This window comes from Periplaneta americana, chromosome 5 (assembly GCF_040183065.1).
Source record: "Periplaneta americana isolate PAMFEO1 chromosome 5, P.americana_PAMFEO1_priV1, whole genome shotgun sequence".
Lineage (NCBI taxonomy): Eukaryota > Metazoa > Arthropoda > Insecta > Blattodea > Blattidae > Periplaneta > Periplaneta americana.
This window is the reverse complement of record NC_091121.1, coordinates 125,939,380-125,962,663: the sequence shown is the minus strand read 5'-3', so window position 1 is coordinate 125,962,663 and position 23,284 is coordinate 125,939,380. Positions and strand designations below refer to the sequence as shown.

The 23,284-nt window shown below is 34.8% G+C and overlaps 1 protein-coding gene across 10 annotated transcripts in view; it reads left to right on the top strand.

Annotated features, from left to right (window-relative positions):
- The window catches only part of LOC138700159 (uncharacterized), a 356,318-nt gene that overhangs the window by 146,676 nt on the left and 186,358 nt on the right, over positions 1 to 23,284 (top strand). For all 10 annotated transcript variants that reach the window (XR_011332264.1, XR_011332263.1, XM_069826557.1 and 7 more), the window contains exons 16-17: positions 14,315 to 14,437; positions 18,357 to 18,536. Coding sequence is in view for 8 of the 10 variants with exons in the window: in XM_069826557.1 (XP_069682658.1) it covers positions 14,315 to 14,437; positions 18,357 to 18,536 (303 nt within the window). In the remaining 2 variants the exon portion in view is untranslated. The remainder of the gene's footprint in view (positions 1 to 14,314; positions 14,438 to 18,356; positions 18,537 to 23,284) is intronic.

The window sequence follows — 23,284 nt, the reverse complement described above, 5'->3', positions numbered from 1 at the left end:
TCATGGATTCGGTCTCACAATGGTGGAATATGTCAACCATGCAGCCATGCACAAAAGAGCTAATCTAATACGTATTTATTAGGCAAATTATGTATTGTAATTAGAGCACCAGAAAGATGAACACTAATATACTCGTATTATGAATTTTATTCTGAATTTTCCATCATTGAATTGGCAACAATTCTGGTAATCCTAGGTTGAATATTAAAAAAGACGTAAACAGAAATTGAAATTTATGTCATTAAGTCGAAACATAATGCAGATTTTGTCATATTCATATGAGAAAATAGCTTCTCGCATATGTAATATGTAAAGCCAAAAATAGCTACAAACTTAGCACCAAATGAATGTAATTTAGGATATTTTGAGGAGTTTGTATGTTTGTAAAGTTCTTTTCCTCTGAGAGATGAACACAGATCATGCAGTAGAGAATCACATTTCAGGTCTATCATTCCATATTAAAGTCTGGATCAGCAAGTTTAAGCATTCTTTTAAATGGATTTTGAAACTTGTGAAATATTTATCCAATTTTCTTATATCTTTAAACCTCTTCTGAAATTGCACTTGTAAATTTTCAATAACATCTATATAGGCCTATTTCTGTAGTTTTTTTGTTATTTTTTCTAGATCTGAAAGTGAAGGGAAGTTAGTTAGTTGTATTTTCCACGACACAAACTTCAATTCAAATACTTGCACTGCATCCCATATGTCAGTTATGAGAAGTTCTTTACCTTGTAGCTGTATATTTCAGTGTTTTATCATATCAATCAAAAAAGCTAGATCCTATATTCAAGATGGTTCATTTAAGTGCTTCACAGCAATATCGTCTGTTTCCATAAAATTTGCAACTTCTTTCCCCCCAATTGAAAAAATCGTTTTTGTTATTCCTCTGCTAAGTCACGGATGTCATTGAAATAGGGAATTTCTGAAAAATCTGATTCGTTAAAAAAAAAAAAAAACGAAATTTTCTGTGAAGTATAGCATTTCTTCTAATTTTCTTCACAGTATTAATAACAATTTTCATTACATTCACCATGGAAATGGACTTGGCACCTCTCGATGAATAATGCAGTGGAGCATCAATATTACTATAATATACTGAAGTGCAGAAGTGCATATGAGCATCAATATGTCATTTAACTCTTTAGATTTTAAGAAAGTTTTGAGTCGCACACATAATCCTTTACATTCGCCCATCATTGATTCTGCACCATCATTTGCTGTGGACACTAGCTTTTTCCATGGCAGTTTCCATTTATTAATACATTCCACTAAAGAGTTCAAAATATCACAGCCTTTAGCAGTATTGTGAAGTGGCACTAAATCTAACAATTTGTCTGTAATTGTCAAATCTTCTGTCGCACCCATTATAAATATTGCTAATTGGGCCACATCAGTATAGTCATTATTTTAGTTGACTGCAATAGAATAACACTTAAAACTCTGACACAGATCTTTTAATTGTTTTTCAATATCACAGACAAGAGAGAAATATGTCTATAAAATATACATACCTTTCAAAACCAATAATTCTGCATGAGTTTTGAAGTGTCTTTGTGGTTTGTATGCATTTATATTTTGTAACTGTTTTTACAGTACACACAATGTATTTTATCATCTTTGAATATTATTAAATATTTTTCCATTCCCTTCGAAACATAAGAAGCTTTGTTTTACCAGAAACGTCCATTTCGAACCCGTACAATCATACAGTACACCACTGACAGTATTACAGATGTTCAGGAGTAGTAAACAAATTGCATTCAGCACTCCATAACCAAGGAGTGAGGGATACCTGTCATGTTTCTCTTGGCACTGAGTGCCACGAATGCCCTTGGCTATCTTAAAATTGGTTTAGTTCTTTTTGCTGATGAATATATGCTATGCTTTGGTGTGCTAAAGGATGCTATATCTTTAATTATCACCTCTCATAAATAACTAGTAGGCCTATACTTACTTATTTACTTACTTACTTACTTACAAATGGCTTTTAAGGAACCCGCTGCCCTCACCTAAGCCCGCCATCGGTCCTTATCCTGTGCAAGATTAATCCAGTCTCTATCACCATATCCCACCTCCCTCAAATTCATTTTAATATTATCCTACCATCGACGTCTCAGCCTTCCCAAAGATCTTTTTCCCTCCAGTCTCCCAACTAACACACTATATGCATTTCTGGATTCACCCATACATGCTACATGCCCTGCCTATCTCTAACATCTGGATTTAATGTTTCTAATTATGTCAGATGAAGAATACAATGTGTACAGTTCTGCATTGTGTAACTTTCTTCATTCTCCTGTAACTTCATCCCTCTTAGCCCCAAATATTTTCCTAAGAACCTTATTCTCAAACACCTTTAATCTCTGTTCCTCTCTCAAAGTGAGAGTCCAAGTTTCACAACCATAAAGAACAACCAGTAATATAACTTTCATAAATTCTAACTTTCAGATTTTTTTTACAGCAGACTAGATGACAAAAGCTTCTGAATTGAATAATAGCAGGCATTTCCTATATTTATTCAGCATTTAATTTCCTCTCGAGTGTCATTTATATTTGTTACTGTTGCTCGAAGAATTTGAATTTTTCCACCTATTCGAAGGATAAATCTACAATTTTTATAGTTCCATTTCGTATAATATTCTGTTCACGAGACATAATCATATACTTTGTTTTTCGGGATTTACTTCCGAACCTATCACTTTACTAGTAGGCCTATACTTAAAATTATTCATTTTTGCAAGCAATAAGTTCGGAATTGTTAATTCTTTTAATGAAAAAATTGTTGTGTTGCTGTTTCCTGGATCCTAATGGTCACCTGTGTATTGACAGGCAGATGTTATCTTTTTTGTGGGAAGGGGGGATATATATGCATGGTGGCCCAGAAAAACTGGTCCTCTCCAATTTTCTTCTCTCGAGGCTGTATACAACCAAGGCCAACACTGATATCACTCTGAAGGAAGGATATTGTGTTATCGCAGTCCAATAAGTGGTTATTGCAACATCTCTGCTAGTGCAAGTAAATGAATTGTGCCATTAGGACACGTTTGCAGCTGTGCTGTGCGTGCAAGATGTATTCTCTTCAACAAAGAATAGTCATTGTGGAGGTGTACGTGCATACTGGTTCTATTAAGGGGACACAGGAAGAGTCTGCTAGCCGAATTTCCTGGTAATTGTTTTTCTGCGAAGAGCATTATACAGACTTTGGTGAAAAAGTGGTGTACAACTGGATCAGTTATGAACACAAAACTGAGGGCAGTCCATTCTTACACCTGCTGTTGTTGCAGATAATCAGCACAAATGCTCAGAAGCCCGACACAGTCGACATGTAAATTACAGAAACAGGCTTGTAGTTCCTGTTGACATGCAGATGAAACCCTACAAAATGATGTGTCCAAGAGCTGTTGGAGGGAGACTAAGAAAAAAGCGTGCCTTGTTGCATCTGACTTCTGGAAACAATATTGTGAATGGACTGTTGGATCCGCTGCTTTATTTCATGGCAGTTGAAGTCTGTTTCATCTGTCAGGATTTGTGAATGCTCAAAACATCAGATATTGGTCAGTCAGCAATCCCCATCAAGAACCCCTACACGATCAAAAAATCTGATTGTGGTATGCAGTGTCTGCAATATTGATTGTGTGCCCCATATTTTTTGAGACAATAGTGAACAGTCCTGGATACATGGAAATTATCGACGAATTGTATGCACAACTGACACCTCATGAACGCGAATACATGTTTTTTTGAACTGGATGTGGCGACTTATTACACTTCTCGCAAGTCACTGAGTAGAATTCACAAACTGTTGATGGAAGAAAGAACTGTTAGCAAAGTTTTGTAACCACTGCGATTGTTGGACTTATCCACATGCGACTCACATGCGAATTTTTTTGTGGCATGCTTTGAAAGGAAAAATGTATTCAAATAACCCGAGAACTCTGAAAGACCTGAAAGAAAATATTCGGATTGAACTTCAAAAAGAATTAGCGCCACTGAATTGCATCGAGTTTATAACAATATGCTGCAGAGTGCACAAAGGCACATTGAGACACAAGAATGTCATTTTCAGCATCTTCTCTAATCAGTAAGTATATAATTATCTTGTATTTCCTGTACAGTGTCCAAGACCTATGCTCACTATGCTTATAAAACAGGGGACCGGTTTCTCGTGGGCCACCTGGTGTGTATATATATATATATATAAATAAATGCTCATGTACAAATTTCGCCTTTATGAATGAATTCAAGCCGTATTTTGCTCTATGTAAAATTACTTTGCTTAGAAAATGTATTAGTGGTTAGTGAGAAGAGTTTCTGCCACATATATTTTGAGGCAACTCTCATATTTCACGAGACTAAGGTAATGGAACAGAATATATTTCGAGTCCTTGATTTCTGCTGAAGCAACTGCATATGAGACTACTAACACGGAACATAGACGCCATCATATATCAGTCTTCGCTGAAAGATATGTGATGAAAGCAACCATAGTGAAAGAAACATATTAATACTAATAAAAGAACTAACTGATGTTGGGTTCATATTCTGTACGTGGGTTCTGTGACTAAACGAATAACAGTATGTTACGGAGGCTCAAATGGAGTATGGAAAGAGTATATAATACTAATAGAATTTCTTGAAGAGATCAGTATTGACATACTTACAATAAAACTTATCTTATTGTTGGAGTCCCGTGAAAGTGGTTTTATTTTTAAGGAATATTTGTTTCAAAATTGAAAGATTCCGGTGTCATTACTAGACCCCAGATTTTTATGTAATATCAAAGAGCAAAATATGTACATAAAAAAGTAGTAAATATTGGAGAAATATGTAATTAAATACGTAATATTAATAAAATATGTAATTTAAAATCATTATTTATTAATGCATTAAATTCACAAAAATGTCATAACGATGTAATTGGTCAGGTGAAATGGAAGGATGCAGCCTGGAAAGTCGATTTGCCATTTCCACCCCATTGTATAGCTTGCAAATATAACTTGTCTCTGTCACAGTCTATGCTTTTTCTTGTGTTTTTAGATTTCCTAGAAAAATATTTTTGTGTCTTACACATAATGGTATTTTGACTTGCCTAACACCTGATCCAAATCCCTCACTAATAGCCTACTTTCAAGTTGTAACAAAGTTAAATGATTGGCGCACCAGACCATCCCAGATTCTGAGAAAGCATTGGTGCAAATGTATAGAGTTGAGGCACTCAGAACTATTGTTTTTTTTTTTTACAGATAAAGGGTTGGAATCTCCAGTTTTATGTTTATGTTTATTCTTAAAAGAACTATTCTCTTAAGCCAGCTGTAGAAATTGAAGTATTTTCTATAGTTGTGAACAGAACATAATGACATCAGTTCTGAACCTTCCCTCTTTACCAGCATCGTGTACTGTAGTGAGAACAAAGGTGGCCTTCCAGGTGGTGTTATGGGACAGGGACATTAAGATTTATCTCCAAGTATATATGAAAGAAAATTCAATACTTTACTCTGAAAAATGAAACGAATTTAATGCAAAAAATTAAAAACTCAATAACTGCCTAGATATGTATGAAAATGTTACATTCTTTACATAATATGTATAATATGTAAAAAATATGTAAAATGAAACTCAGCTATAACCATATCAGAACCACAAATCGCGGAAATTTGTCATTTTCAGTAGTCTACAAGTAAAGGAATGCAATACGTAATTACATAAAAATCTGGGCTTTAGTCATTACCAATGTACTGGTATTATTTAAGAAATACTTATATGCAAGTTTATAATCCTAGCTTAAGATATTAAACACGATAAGAGTGGTATATGGAGTATTTTCAGCATCAGTTTTCAGTTTTTACAATTTATATGTTGGTCTGGTAGCTCAGTTAGTAGAGCAACTGGCTGTGGACTGGAAGGTCCTCAATTCCTGTGTGGTGACAGGATGTTTTTCGTTGCCAAAACTTCGAGAACTACATCAAGGTTCACTTAGCCTCTTATCGTATTGTAACTTCTATATTTCAACGACAATGTTACTTTTATTCACAACAATAATGGCTTTTTATTTATGAGTTTAAACACACCCGTCAACAATGGATATTCCACTCAACGCTGCAACACAGTGGTCGTTATTGCACTTCACAGAACGACAATGACTATTCACGTGGATTATTGAGAAGAACAACAATGTACTCCTAATCTCAACTAATGTTCACAAAGCACTATTTACAAAACAAAGCTGTCAGTTCTCAGTTCACAGTTCGTTCGCTTTGGCTAGTTCTTCTAGCTCACTCACTCAAGTTCACGGTACGTCGAACCCAAGACTTCCAGAGACAGTCCACTGCACTTCGAACCCGAGACTTTCAGAGTAAGTTCACTTCACGTCGAACCCAAGACTTCCGGACTCGTTGCTTCCGCCTGGACGCTGCCACAGTTACTCAAGTTCACTGCACGTCGAACCCAAGACTTCCGGACGCGTTGCTTCTGCCTGGACGCTGCCACAGTTACTCAAGTTCACTGCACGTCGAACCCAAGACTTACGGACGCGTTGCTTTCGCCTGCACGCTGCCACAGTTACTCAAGGTCACTGCACGTCGAACCCAAGACTTTCGGACGCGTTGCTTCCGCCTAAACGCTGCCACAGTTGCGGTCCTCCTCACGTCGAACCCCAGCCTCAAAGGCTGGTTTCCTTGCTCGTTTGCTGCTGGTTCACTGACTAGCTGACCAAACTAAACTGGCTTGACAGACTCGAAGGCTGCTCGCGTTTATTTATTAAGTCACACATTCTCGAATGTACTGCTTCACGTAGCTTCTATGAAACGTGAGAGGATTGCGCTTCTGGAGACTTCTCCAGCTTTCTCTGCTCTGTCGCAGTTGCTTTTCTTCCACTCTCACTTCGCACAGCAGCTACCGTCTCGTAGTTTTCCTTCTCCTTTCCTCGCGCTGCGCCCCAGTGCCCACTGAAGCTCGCCTTCCTCTCTCCCTGTGTGCCTCCTTTCTCCTGCCGGACGCGCGCGAAACTCCCCGACACGGCCAGGCACGACTAGAATGTTCGGCCTGTCACCACAATATTGAGTACCTGGTGGGCCATTCCATACAAAATTTTAAAATTTGTAATGTCAAGTTCTGGATTTTTTCAATATTCTAGTAAATGAATGTCATAATAATAAATAGTTAAATGGCCTAATATGTACTTCATCTCACCAATGGTTGAAAAGTAATGAAGCCTGAAATATTCGGGGAGTTGATATGTAGACTATTGTTAAACATATTATTAAAATGACATGCTTCATTGTACCAACGTAAAAATTGTGCCAATACAATGATGACCTATATTACATATGATACATATATTTAAACTTACTTCTGAGTTATTATGGATTTTTACTTCGAGTATGTATTAAAACTTACAGTAAAATAAAGAAATGTTGATATTTTCAAATTGAATATTTTTTTTACTATGCTCTATTTTTTACGGTGAGATGAACAATTTCTTAATCTATCACAAAAAATTTATGATGGGATCTCTAATACTTTGGGAAATATTAAATAGACCAGAATTGCAAATGTTGCCATTAAGGATCAAAATCACGTGCAGTGTATTACGTCACGCGCTCATACCAGACACCCGCACGCGTGCTTAGCGATCGATATGACAAATGTCAGATGTTGCGACATCAGCTCAACCGTATGCTAATAGATTTCACGTGAGTTTGTTTTTTTCCTGTTATAATCTCAGCGCAACTTTTTCCCTTCAGTTTGGAGGGTGATTTTGTTCTGTTCTGTAATTGTAACTTTTTCCCTTCAGTTTAGATGGCGATTTTGATCTGTTCTGTCATTGTAAGTTGTAAGTGTTCAATGTGCCTAAATTAAAGACGAAAAGTTGGAGTCATCTGTGGTGTTGCAACACTTTCGGACTTCAAAAACATTCGTCACAAGTCTGTAAAAGAAAAGTGACGAAGTAGCATGTATAAAAAGGTCCCGCATTTAGTTGTAGGGGATGCTATTTGAGAACGCTTTTGCCATAATATTTAAAAAATTGAAATAATTAGTGAAGTTGCTGGGACTGAAAGTAAGGTTGACAAATCAACAAGCAAAGAAGAATGTTTACAAACAGAGGCGGGAAATTCCACAAGTGAAGAAGCATATGCTCCTGAACATAAGGAACTATAAATGTATCTATCAGAAATAGTCACGTCATTGTTACAGAGAAATTTAGTAGAAATTTAGTACAAGGAATGGACGGCAACTGACAGGGCCAATATGATTTTAGTGAAAAGTAACTGTGTAAATTTCATTAATAACTTCATTGGTTGGCTTAAAAATTTCAAGATACTGTACACAACTTCATTGCAAAGTCCCAAGCAAATTATTTAAAGTAGCTGAAAAATGAAATAAAGCCCATTGAGTTCATTATTATTGGTGATTTTTCAGAGAATTACAATTTCATTATGCAGGATGCTACACAAGGTCATCACTGGAGTACTTCTCAAGCAACAATACACCCATTCACAGTATATTACAGAAATTAAGTTGGTGGTAATTTAGAGAACCTTTGTTTTTCAGTAATTTCGAAATGCTTAGTTCACGACAGTGCAACAGTTCATGTTTTTAAAGGAAAATGATAGAACATCTGAAACAAACACATACCGAAATATCTAAAATATATGATTTCAGTGATGAAGCAACTTGCGAATACAAGAAGGAAAAAACTCTGTTAATCTACTCAATCATGAACACGATTTTCAAATACCTGTGGAGTGGCATTTCTTTGGAACTAGTCACGGTAAAGGGCCCAGTGACAGTGTAAGGGGTACAATCAAGCAACTCGCTGCAAAAGCCAGGAACTCTAATTTCATCTCCTAAAGGACTGTATGATTGGTCAACATGCAATATACAGGGAATCATTGTGTCATTCACATCCATTGAAAAACATGAAGAAGTTAGTTACAAAATCTAAATTCTCAAAGATTTGCCGGCCTCAAGACTATTCCCAGAACAATAAGTGTGTGGTTCCAGTTAATGGAAAGTTAGCAATAAAACCTTATTCTGATTCATCAGAAGTATCGAAACTAGTTGAAATCAGACGTGTGATGCGCACTGGTCGTCAACATGGAAATGCTTCTTGCAGTGACCAGCAGTAGTGATGGCACATGGCGCAGCAGCATAGATCACCCTTTACATGGCGATTTGTTTTAATTTATAACTTCCTTATTTTTGAAGATCCCATTATGAAAATTTGACACCCTAATGAAAATGCTCAGTAAATTGTCATTTATTTTTTTATGTGAATTGAAGTATTCGATTTTATGTAATGGCATTTTTTAAAATATATTTTTGAATTTCTTTAGACACAATTTTCAGAGCTGCAGTGAGTTATAGTATCTTAATAACCTATTTTGTAAGCTATCTAACAATATCTTTAAAAAAATTTTGTAATTATTCTTATGGTCAGAAAACAAATTTAAAGTAGAGTTATGTGCTCAAATAAAAATATTTTAACTGTCCATTACATTTAAACGATAGCTGTCGCAAACATAATTTTATATATATATATATATACACGACATAAAGAGTTGAATGTACAATTTTTAACAAATTTGGAGATATGAATATTTTTCGTCATACTGTTTTGCATGGAATTACCCAGGTCTTTCCCAGGGATAAAAAGGCATTCATAGCTTGTTGTTGATCACATCGCCCCATTGTAGTGCTGAAGTCAAGAAAGCGTGGAACTCTATGTCCATGTCGCTGGTCTTCTATGCCCAAGGTTGCGGGTTCGATCCCGGGCCAGGTCGATGGCATTTAAGTGTGCTTAAATGCGACAGGCTCATGTCAGTAGATTTCTTGGCATGTAAAAGAACTCCTGTGGGACAAAATTCTGGCACATCCGGCGACGCTGATATAACCTCTGCAGTTGCGAGTGTCGTTAAATAAAACATAACATTTAACATTTCTATGTCCATTTTCCCCCAACTACCTTCATGACATAATGGGAGGGGTCCTTTTCCTTTTACAAGTGTATACTAATTTTAATTCATGACTGCATGCATTTTTTTAGCAAAATGAAGGAAGAAAATGTGCCCCCTAAAAAAAAAAGGAGAGAACAGAGATTATGAAAATATTACTAAAAAATACGTTACTGTTAAGATTTTGAGAATGAAACAAAAAAATTTTGCTGAAATGCATTTGAAAACTGAACTTTTTTTTCGTGTTATTATATGTATTCACATTATATATCGATTCAAAAGTACGTTTTTGAGGGTTATGGGAAGAAGTATTTAGAAATGGTGCAAACAATTGTCAAAATGAGAACAATTCACGTTATCACTCCTCGCGAATTTTATGAATCTCCACTTACTACGAATAAACTATTCACTATGAATTATATTATACTGGATATAGAAATGATTAATATCAAAATTGTACATTTTTTTAATAGACGGGAGAACATTAGCCTGGATGTAGTTTTGTCAAAGAAGAATATCTTATTGCCTGCCATTGTTTTTCTTAAGGTATGGTCACACATTGCTACTTTTGCTGCGCAACTCTTGTACTGCAGCTGCAAAAGTTGCATGTCATGTTCACATGTAAGCCAAAAGTAGCGTGCACACTACTTTTTGTGCTGTGCAACCCCGAGCGCTGCAAAAGTTGCAACTTGAGGTTGCAAGTCTGTTCACACACAAGGTGCTACTTTTGCAGCCACAGTCTAGCTGCAGGTTTCCATCTCCCTGTTACTTTTCAATATATATTTTGTGGTTATGTTCGCATTATTATGAAACTCATGTGATAGCTTATTTGTCTATTATTTACTTTTCTGTTCTAACTAGTATTCAGAAATTGGCATTATTTTTGCTATAAAGCTATTAAAAACGTCTATGTACTTAAATGATAACCAACAGCATATTCACGTAATCAATGTTGGTAGCCCTCCTGTTTGAAACTATGCTTCAGAAAAATAAAAAAAATGAATTATATCATCACCAAATATACTTAGGCCGTGTTGTACGTTTAGTAACTGTTACAAATCATTTATTTTCATCACATCTAACATTAAAATATAGCCCAGCAATAAAAGTATCATTGGCACATTTGGGTGGAAACAATGGTTGCAACTGCAGCAAAAGTTTCAACAAAACTGATATCAAAAATGCTGTGGCTGCAACCCTGAGAACCCTGTATGAAAAAGTAGTGGGAGCAGGTTCGGCAGCCACTACTTTTTTGGTTGCACCGTTGTTCACATGTCACAGTACGAGAGTTGCGCAGCTTTTTGTACTGCAGCATTGTAAAAGTAGTGACGTGTGACCGTACCTTTATGTCTGCTAAGACATCACCATAACAACTTTTCAGGTATCTTTTACGAAGTGTTGACTTCGAAGTTTTTTGCCTATGTATTTTTTATGAACTGCTTGGTTATTTTTTAAGTTGAGTGTTGGCCTCATCATCATTTTGCAGATGTAATGGAAAACTCTTGACTGTCAATTTTAATTTGAAGTGAATGCAGTTTCTTCCTCCTCTTGCTGCTCCTGTGATGCTTTTTGGTGTACGTTATTCTTTGTTTCCACCCTCCAGTTTGTGTCTGGCATAACTTATAAATATGCAATCTCCATTCCAAGAAAAATCAATTTCCAAATTCCTGCAGCAAAGCTTCATTGCGTTGTTGAATGTTTTCAGTAGCCTTTTCAGGCAGTGATCATTTTGTCTGTAGACACAACTGTAACTCAGATTTACTGCGTGAGTTTGTTTACTCTAACAGTAAGCATGTTGCTTCAGCTAAGCGCAAGGAGCAGAAGGTCGGAATTTCCCAGATATCACAGAGGAGAAATGAACATCAGTAATTAAGTTTCAGAAAGTTTTAGATAAACGATTATAAAGTTCAATTTCAAAATGAAGAATCCATCTTGATTAGAAACATCTCTGGTGTAGATATATTCAGTTAAGAGCAAAAGAAACTGGCATAATAAGCCAAATTTTTCCATTGTTAAAATCACCAGTATTAAGTGTTTAAAAAAATCATGATTTTCAAAATGTTACGAGGGTCACTCCAAAAGAAATGCACACAATTTTTTTTAAATTCAGTTTTTATTCTACACCTTGGCAATTTATGAAGTTCATAGCAGCGTATTTGTGCTTGTGTTGTTTTTTGTGTATTTATGTGTTTGTTAAGTTTTTGTTAACAATGTATTTATGTGTTTGTTAAGTTTTTGTTAACAAACACATAAATACACAAAACACACACAAATACAAGAACGCAAGAAATACATCACACTAACATATGAAAACAAAAGCACACATAAGATCGCATCTTCATTCAGAAAACAGAAATACAACATAACATACAGAACAGAAAACACACTACAAAGACAACTCAACACACAGAAAACACAAACAAATAAATACGACCAACAGGTGTATACAAACTCACATGTAATAGTTGCGACAAGTTCTACATAGGACAGACAGGCAGATCATTCCAAACTCGCTACAAAGAACACATTAAAGCTATAACCAGAGGACACAACACATCTACATACGCCGATCACATAACCAATGCCAACCATACATACAATAACATAAATACGGACATGGAAATCCTACACACACAACCCAAGAACAAAAAACTCAACACAATAGAACAATACGAAATATACAAACACACTAAAACACACCCTGATCAAATCCTCAACACACAGATCAATTTCAGTACACACACACTATTCGACTCCACAATCCAACACATTCCAACAATAAAACACACCCTCCTAACAGGCAGAGAAGTTCGAGACGACGCCGCGATCTAGTAGGCTCTGATGATGGTGCGTGATGCACTGAAACAGCTGTAAGCCGGACGAATATTACATATTTAACACGAGTAAGTCCACTAGTTCATCAATTAATTATATACAAGTGTTAAAAGTGGAGTACGCAAGATTAAAAAATGGGTTCATCTGTAACTGCTTTCTATGTGTTATGATGTATGTGAATAATTAAATCACATATTATTTTGATAAGCTAAACAAGACGGCATACATAATCTTAACATTCTTAACCTTTAATAATTCAGCTTATCAGAAACCCTACAAACATGACTATTAAACAAGTAGCAGCATTTTCTTCTCATTTGAAATTCTGTAGCAATAAAAATGACTTTTTGTTGTAAAGTATAAATGCAGCTAGGTTGTTAATACTCAGAATACTTGATTTCTTTCAGCTTCCATCTTGTATCCTCCTAGTATATAACTAGTTAAGAGAGTAGATCATTATTGATTTTAGGAATACTAGCTGTACTTAGGAGGTTTGTTGCTGAGTTGGGTTCATCACACAGTACACATGGGGAGATAAGTAGACGTTCAGTATGCAGGGGAGCTACTGGGCAGTCATGACCTGTATAAAGTTTAAAGAGAGCGACTGCTGAGGCTCATGGAAAGTGAGATATTGAATTCTTGTTAATAATAGTACTTTATTTCTTGTTATGGCTGGCAGATATGAAGTGTTTATATGTGTACTGGATGCAGATCACCAATAATGACACTTTTAATCATGTTCACATATGTATAAACAATCAATGCATATGTGCGCCCAGGTGGTGCTAAATGAACAACACAAGTGCTCAAGGTGGAGTATACCAGAGAAATTTTCTGGAATCAGAATGGTCTTCCAGTCAGATTTCTAGATGGGGATTACTATGGGATACCAATTTAATAACCATCTTAAAGTTCTTCATCGGAGGAATGATGGTGGTATGTCTTCATCCAGGAAAACCGAACTCCAGAAAGTCAAGAAAAATTGAAATTTTACCCATTCAGAGACTGCAGTGTCCATATTTTATTAAAATCTCGACAAATCACAAGTGGAATCTTCATGGCTACTCATAAATCCCTAGAAACACATATGAGTTTTAAAGCTTTCATGGTGACTGTGATTGGAATTAGACTTTTGGATAATCAAGTTCCAGGACATGGTGGATTACACAAAAGCCCATTTCCAATCCTACAAACACAGTTTCAAAATTTTATTATCAAGCACATGAATGCTGCAATAAAGCTGAAAGAGCTAAAGTAGACATATAGAAATCAAATAATCATTTCAGAATATTTACAATTTATAACCCACCTAACAGTAATGTGAATATAAATTTAATTGTTATAGAAGCTAAAACGTTAATACTTGACGACTTAAGTGCACATGCACCAGACTGGGCGGATCCAAATACAAACAAAGCTGGTAAATCCTTGATAGACTTTATCTGGAACTTAAAAATGCAACATAAATGTTTATTATGTAATTGCACTTAATGGAATTCATGCACCTTTTGTTTCTTTCTTAGAATAACCAAATCTGTGTCGTTAAAGTATGGGATAAACCATGGCTTAATTTCCGTGAAGTCCAAGAAGCTACATGTAGCGCAGCATCACAGCCTGCAACTGAAACTGCAAACAGAGCTAAGAGGGTAAGTACACTTATGACAGGGTCTTTTTCTATTGTTTTGATATAGCTATCCTAACTGTCATAAATATGTTTCTTTATTGGCATCGAGAAAGATATGAAAAACAAAACTATGAGGAGGTTATCTAGCATCTGAGTGAAATGAAGGTGATAGTGCCAGTGAAATGAGTCCAGGGTCCAGTACGGAAAGTTACCCAGCATTTGCTCAGTGGGTTGAGGGAAAACCCTGGAAAGACCTCAACCAGACCAGGTAACTTGTCCTAACCAGGATTTAAACTTGGACCCTCTCATTTCACAGTCACACATGCTAACTGCTACTCGACAGTGATGGACTGTAAATTGTATCTTTCAAGAATCTCGGACTATGATACAATTTAGAGTGACTGAAATATAGGAAGTTTGGTTCTTAGTATGTGTCTTCAGGTGTGAGCAGTATTTGTGGTCAACATTTGCATGCATTCTAATGAGCACATAATTCAGTTTATTAATTTATTATCAACAAAATGAGAAAAATACATTTTTATTTCTTTTTTTCATGAAGTAGTCCCCACCCAGAGATCCAATTGAGGGATGGTTTTAACTCCGGATCGTTTCATTTAGGATGTTCCATTTTAAGTGATATTGTAGATCATTTAGTATTAACCATAGTGCACCGTGAGGTGCGATCTTTTGAAAAACCCGGAGGTTCATTGCCACCCTCACAAAAGCCCGCCATCAGTTCCCATTCTGACCAAGATTAATCCAGTCCCTACCATCATATCCCAACTCTCTCAAATCCATTTTAATATTATCCACCCATCTAAGACTCAGCTTCCCCAAAGATCTTTTATCCTCAGGCCTCACAACTAACATTATACATTTTTATGGATTCACCCATACATGCTACGTGCCCTGCCTATTTCAAACGTCTGGATTTAATGTTCCTAATTGTGATAGGTGAAGAATATAATGCATGCAGTCCTGCATTATGTAACTTTCTTGATTTTGCTGTAACTTCATCCCTCTTAGCCCCAAATATTTTCGTAAAACCTTATTTTCGAACATCCTTGACCTCTGTCCATCTCTCAAAGTGAGAGTCCAATTTTTCACAACCATACAAACCAACCGGTAATACAACTGCTTTATAAATTCCAACTTTCAGTTTTTTGAAAACAGACTAGATGACTAAAACTTCTGAACTGAATAATAGTAGGCATTTCCCATACTTATTCTGAGTTTAATTTCCTCCAGAGTGTCATTTATATTAGTTACTGTTGCTCCAAAGTACTTGAAGTTTTCCACCTTTCCAAAGGATAAATTTGCAATTTTTATACTTCCATTTTGTATTATGTTCTGGTCACGAGACATAATCGTATATTTTGTCTTTTCGGGATTTACTTCCAAACCTGTCTCTTTACTTGCTTCAAGTAAAATTCCCGTGTTTTCCTAATAGTCTGTGGATTTTCTCCTAACATATTCACGTCATCCGCAGATGATGTGACTCGTTCAATTCCAAACCCTCCCTAGTTTCTGAACTTTCCTAATGGCATATTTTTATAGGAAAGTTAAAAAGTAAAGGTGATGATACATACCCTTGCTTTAGCCAACAGTGAATTGGAAAAGCATCGGACAGAAACTGGCTTATACAAGCTCTGCTGTATGCTTCACTGGGACACATTTTAATTAACTGAACTAGCTTGGGAATACCAAATTCAATAAGAATATTGTATAAAACTTCTCTCTTAACCGAGTCATATGCCTTTTTGAAATCTGTGAACAATTGATGTCCTGTGTCCTTATACACTCATTGTTTCTCCAATATCTGAGGAATACGGAAAATCTGATAAATAATAATTGACATTAATGATCCCCAATAATTTCATTTACATATGAAGTTATTCTTCTCAAAAGAATATTGAACAACATTTTATAAGACATCAACAAAACTGATAGTTTTTATTTTTCTATATACACTTTTAACACTTTAGTATCATAGTCATATCACATTTAATACAACATCAACAAAACTGATATTTTTTATTTTTCTGTATACACTTTCAACACCTATATATTTTTAATGATGAATTCACAGGTTATTATTAACTATGATTCTAGAACATACACTATAAAACTTGAAGTTCACTTATTTCTGCAAAATAAATAGATCGTTTCTGTTTATTTTTCATAATACATGAATTTAAGACAACATGACGACACTCCTGCCCTATTTTTCAAACACAAAAATTTGGGAGGGTGGGAGCCCTCATATTATATTCGAAAAAAGAACATCTTATATTCAAATAGTTTTGAAAACTATAAAGAGTAACAAAGCACCTGGTGAAGATGGTATACCTGCTGACCTATTCATACATTCCATTCAATAATTTGTCATAAGATTCTTAAGTCTGTTAAATATCATATGGCAAGGAGAAAATCTACCTCAAGATTGGTCAAAATCATTAGTTATTCCAATATTTAAGAAAGGAGATAGGACCAACTGTGACAATTACAGAGGGATCAGTTTGTTATATTCTGGTTATAAAATTTATTCTAGTATTATTAAGAATAAATTATGTAAATATTATGAAGATTATTTAGTGAAGAACAAAATGGCTTCCGGAAGGGCAGATCATGCTGCGATGGATATTTTACATTGCAGATTTTGATTGAGAAGCATCGAGAATTTAATGTAGAAACACATTTGGCATTTATTGATTTTATAAAAACATTTGATAAAGTGAACAGGAGTTTGTTATTCGAAATTTTGACAAAGGATCAGATCCCAAAGCAGATCATATATAATATTCATAACCTTTATAAATCAAACCTTATTGCAGTAAAAATAAAAGAAAAAATAACTCATTGGACGGAAATAAACTCAGGAGTCAGACAAGGTTGTGGCCTCTCTCCTTTGTTTTTTAACGTTTATATGAATGCCATTGTGAAAGATTTTAGAGAAACAAAACACGGATATATCACTATTAACAGAAATTTAAAATTAGATGTAATAACGTTTGCAGATGATCTTGTTTTACTAGCAACATCAGAAGATGATTTGCTATGGTCAGTACATAATTTAAAGTTAATAGCTCAAAAATATTCAATGGAAATATCCATTAACAAAAACAATGGCCTTTTGTGGTAAATACCCAATACGAAGCAAAATTTGTTTAAATAACACAATTTTGGAAAGAGTTAATGAGTTTAATTATTTAGGAAATAAACTTTCTTTTGTTGAAAATTTGGATTTATCAGAGAAAATTGTAAAATTCAACAAATCAATGGGCATCATTAATAGAGTTTTAAAACCTTCATTAGTACAAAAATCAAGTCATACTCGTCTTTATCAAATAATAGCTCGATCAGTCTTATGTTATGGGAGTGAAGCGTGGACTATAAGGACAAAAGATGAAAGCAGACTAACAGCTTGCAAGATGAGATTCATGCGCCGAACAGCTGACTATACTAAATGGGATCAAAAGAAAAATGAAGATATCCTTCAAGAACTTAATGTGTCATCAATACTGGACTATATCTCCAGATATCGGTTAAACTGGAAGGAACACGTCTCAAGAATGGTTTCATTCAGGATCCCTAAGGCAATAATGAAATATCGTCCAAATGGAAAATGGTCACTTGGTCGACCTATGAAAAGACGGCAAGAAAATCGCTTTTTCAGGCCATAACAGTTCTTTTGGGACTAGTACTTGACAGGATGATGATTATAGTATTCATCAATTTTCTTGATAAATGTAATTTTGCAACATATATTATTTTTATAGTTACATAACTCTCGAAGTATGCCTCTCATTTTTTAAACAATTTCTTAGTAACGAAGTGAAGTTGTTGTTTCGTTTTGTTGGAAATATTGTCCTTTATTTTCAGTTATACATAGAAGTATTCTGCATTTTTTTTTAATATAGACATTTTGTGTCAATTTTCAGGAACAATCTGTTAATCGAAGGAAGAGACATGCTGATGTTCTGGTAGGAGCTCCTATTCAAGCTGATATCAACGATCCTGCTGTTCAGGAGATGGCAAATCTTGCTTTAACTGAATTAGATAGAACATCTAATGCCCTTTATAAACAGAAAATTGTTCACATTTTGGAAGCCAGAAAGCAGGTATGATGAACAGTCCTCTATTTAAGTCCATCATGAATATAACTAATTGTTAGTATTACATTTTTACATTTTACCAGTTAAATACACATGATTTATGGTGACATTTCGACTACTACTTATTAACTATTTCATAATTTATTATCGTTTTAAAATTTCTGTGCCTAGTTTTTTTTTTTTTATGTATACCATATCAGTTCTTTGACTTGGTGCAAGAATGCAAAGATTTGTGCAGTATCACTGCCACAGTATAAAACATTGAGAAAAATGACACTGAAAAACTGAAAACGTAATACATAATGAATAAAATTTGTTGAAGGTCGAGTCAGTTAAAAAATAAAGAATAAATAAAACTGACACAAAATTATGATGTCTGTTACTAAAGTTTTGATCTTCAACAGAAAATGTTCACACCACAACGAATGTTACTGTAGCTTTTTATTGTAGGCAGCTTTGGACATATAATTTAGGAATTTGGTGTGGGGCAGTGAAGAAAGTTACAATGCAATATGATCTGAGAGTGAAGCAGGTAGTGGAAGGGGTCTTCCAAACTTTGATATGGGCAATATTTCCCTGGGGCCCCTTTAGGGGCGACAAGCTTCACTTATTCGATGTTTCATATCCTCTTTTGTTGTAGGTGGTGTAAACATGACTTTTTGTTTTATGTACCCGTAAAAAAAATAGTCCAATGGTGTTATATTGGGTGAGCAACAGGTCCAGCACATCCAATCTACCTGTCAACAAATTTCTTATTTAATAGTTTACGTGTATGTATTGCAAAATGTTGTGGTGCGCCATCCTGCTGATACCACATTTCTCTTCTCGAATTCAAGGGAATGTTTTCCAAGAGGGGAGGTAATTCATGGTTGAGAAAATGACAGTATAAGTCAGCAGTAACTGTACCTTCAAAGAAGTAAGGACCGATGACAAAGTTACCAAGGATTCCACATCAAACTTTCAGTGACCAACGATACTGAAAAGGCACAATTCTCATCCATTCGGGATTTTTAAGTGCCCAATTATTCATATTATGCCTATTAACATCTCTGTGTTTGAGAATGTTGCTTCATTTGAAAGTTTGCTAAGAACAATTCTCTGCAATAGAATTAGTCACTCACAAACTCGAAACTGAAGCTCTTGATGTATGCAAGGATGATAAGGATGGTAATGGTGAAGCTTCAGTATCAGTTGTAATTAAACATTCTTCAAATTTTCAATCTTTAAAAGATTTCTAATATCCTACTATTAAAAGTGAAATTTTGTAACTGAATCGCACAGCCGATTCATTAGTATTGTTATCTTAAATAACTTCTAGCTCATTGTCCTTCAATTGTTGAATTAATGCTGCATGCTCTTCACCTGTCGTATTCGTTACTGTGAGTTGTATAATGCATCTGTAAGTTGTATTTCTTCAGTGTGGCCTATGTTTTGAAGTGTTTTCTGCTCCCCACATCTCTTGTTTGAATAGATGGCAAGAACCGCCTCTGTTCACTACAACGCTACATCACAAACCGGTCTTCTGCCTGGTACCGTAAGCACGCGTCAGCCAAGCATTTCCCGCGCCCGTTCATGCACGAGTTGATGATCACTGGTTTAGAGTAATCAAAATAAAGGGTTATATCATCGTTCCATTTAAAATTCTGAAGTTACTCCCCCTGAACCCCATTTTGGACTATGCTGAAATGTCCCTGAAACTGTCATAAAGGCCCTGTCCTCCAAAAACTCTAGGAATAGTCAGCATTTAGTTATATTGATCCATTTAAGAGATATGTGCTTGTAACACTTTATGTGGGTGATCCTGTATATTCCAATTGAATATTCCAATCGCAAAAACGGGCCAACCATTATTTGGTAATAATAGATAAAAATTGAGTTTTGAATTCATGAAAAAAGGAGATATTATTTTCTTTGGATTAAGGTTTTTGTTATTAAATGAAAAATATACATTATTTCCTTTGTATTAATATTTCCAATTTTACATTTATTCAAAAGTTAATTTTTCTCCTTTATTACTAAATGATGGTAGCTCGGTTTTTGCAAGCACCCTTTCAGCTCTGAAGAGATGTGCTGCCAAACAGCCATGTCCAATTATGGTCTGAAAATAGCCACTAGTGTTCTGCAATGTTCGAACATGAGAGAGGCAACCAAGACATTACAGCTAGTGCCACCATTTTTGGTGTGTGTCCTAGATATATAGTGCCCAATTTGTGGGCATGTTGCTAGTGCAGCTGTGAATTGTACCACTTCCTATACATGTCACATCGGCCTTTTGCCAAACACAGTTGTCAGACTGACTGTGGCAAGTGTAAAACACTCGCACTTAACGTTCCCATTACTTATTTTACATGCCAAAAACAGTGACGCCGACTGTACAATCTTCATCTTATTTCATATGAAAAACTAATAGAGTCATTCCACGCAAAATTTCGAAGTTTGGTAAGGCACATTTCCAATATTTTTTTTATTTTGTGTTATTTACCCTTATAATGAATATCCATATGTAATAATATGACGCTCATATCATTTATATCACAATCTCAAAGAGCATTTAAAATCTGAGACCTAGAGTTTACAGGGTGCATAAAAAAAAAAAAAACATTTTAGGAAGTACTGGTGATGTTCAGGAAACAAATGAAATACCATCATGAAGGTAAATAATGATGGTTTCAATACAATTGATTTATTTATGATTAATGTTATCTTTAGTCGTGAAAATAATTACAAAAAAAAAAAAAAAAACAATATGTATTTCCGAATGAAGCCATTATTTTGGTTTAATTTTTATTCTGTGTGAAGATTTATGGTTTTGGAGTATGTTTTAAGTTTCATTGCGGAATTTTAAAAATTGTGGATCCTATAAGCAGAAGTATTTGATGCATAAGGGCTAATATTGCTTGAAATATGGCGACACATCAAGATTGCACGTGGAGTGACAGAGAGACACTACATAATATTATTCAGTGATACGATGTGAGTTTGGGGATTGATTTTGTTACAGCATCATGATAGAAACTAACATTCAGTTTGGTTTTGTTGTTTAAAGTTTCAACACGTCTAAAGTGAAGGAAAATAGGCGGAACAAATTGTGATGTTGTAATCCTTTTGGATTGGAAAGACATAGGCTACTCATAGTGTTGGCAGAGTGGGTAGAAGAGAAAGTGACGATACTTCCACTAGTCCAGCGGTTCGTCGCACAGCGGCGCTCGCTCTGCTTTCTGTTCTCAGTTTCAGGAGTGCTATTCGAGTCAATGCAGATGTTTTTAAAATACCCACTAGATAAAAGTATATTATAGTTTATCACAACATTTTACTTATTTAAAAAATGTAATACTACTACATTAACTACTCTTGAGTTATATCATTCACTCCTGAATCGTAAATACGAGTATAATAATCAACAGTAAACTGGAACATTCTGTCAGCTTCAGAGAGAAGAACGCAAAAAAAAGTACAGCTTCGCAAAACTGAACATTTTTGTGTTGTTGTAAGTACATTTTGACACAAAATTATAGTTTTCGATGTACAAGAAAGTATAATATAATATATCAAATGGGACATTATATTTTCACCAATACTTTTTTACTACTGCCAGAGTGGGTAGAAGACGTTACTTCCTCTAGTTCAGTGGATCGTAGCCGAGTGGCGCTAGCCCTATTTTCAGTGCCCAGTTTCAAGATCTCTATTCAAGTGAATGAAAAACGTTTTTAAAAATAACCCATTAGATAAGAATGTATTGTAAAGTACTTAGTTACAATATTTTACTTCTTTAAAAATGTAATATTACTATATTAACAAATTGTGAGTTATATAACACAACCCTGAATAGTAAATATAATAATTAACCGAAAAATGGAACATTGTGCCGGCTTCAGCCAGAAATACGCAAAAAAAAGTACAGCATCGCAAAACTGAAAATTTTTATGGCATTATAAAGTACGCATTGACATGAAATTATAGTTTTTATACACAAGAAAGATTGTAATATAATAAAGGAGACACTTTATCTTCACCAATAGTTTTTATCTACTATTTAGTCATTAGTTGCAGTTGTATCTGGTTTATACATAATTCAGGGGAACAAAAAATATTACGTGCAACTTAGACTCATAAATTAAGCTTCGATATTATATCTATGCTAATGTAAGTTTTGATCTTTTGAAATACCTAGGTTATTTTGTGTTTTGTAAAATTAAAACAATTTGGTAGCACTGTATTAAGTAGTTGTATGCTACTTATTGGAGAATATTAAATTAACGACTTTTCCATGAGGTCTATTACTTTCTCATATGCTCGATTAGAAATCTCTTATGATGTGGAAACATAATAAACAAATGTAATAAAATTGTAAACCAGATTAAGTTCTAGCCTAGATGCAAAGTAGAATTATACTGTACTTTTGTTACCGAAATAACTTTTACTTTAATTACGGCTAAAGTGCTATTATTAAAAATAAAATAATTAATAATTAAACATGCATATTTAATGAAGTAGATGCTAGGTGCTTGGATTCAATTAGGAGTTCACAATTAGCACTTTAATACAGCACATTTTTAACCGGCACATAGATTGAAAAATCTTCACATGTAGAAAGTCTATGGTAATCATCACAAGATAATCATTTTCTAATTCCAAAATATCGCTCTAGAGGATCCTAGTTAATTTTTTTCTGTCTGAATATATTTAAATCTGCTATCCCACATGAATTAATATATTTCGCTAGTGTTCTGAATTGTCACTCTAAATAATTCAAG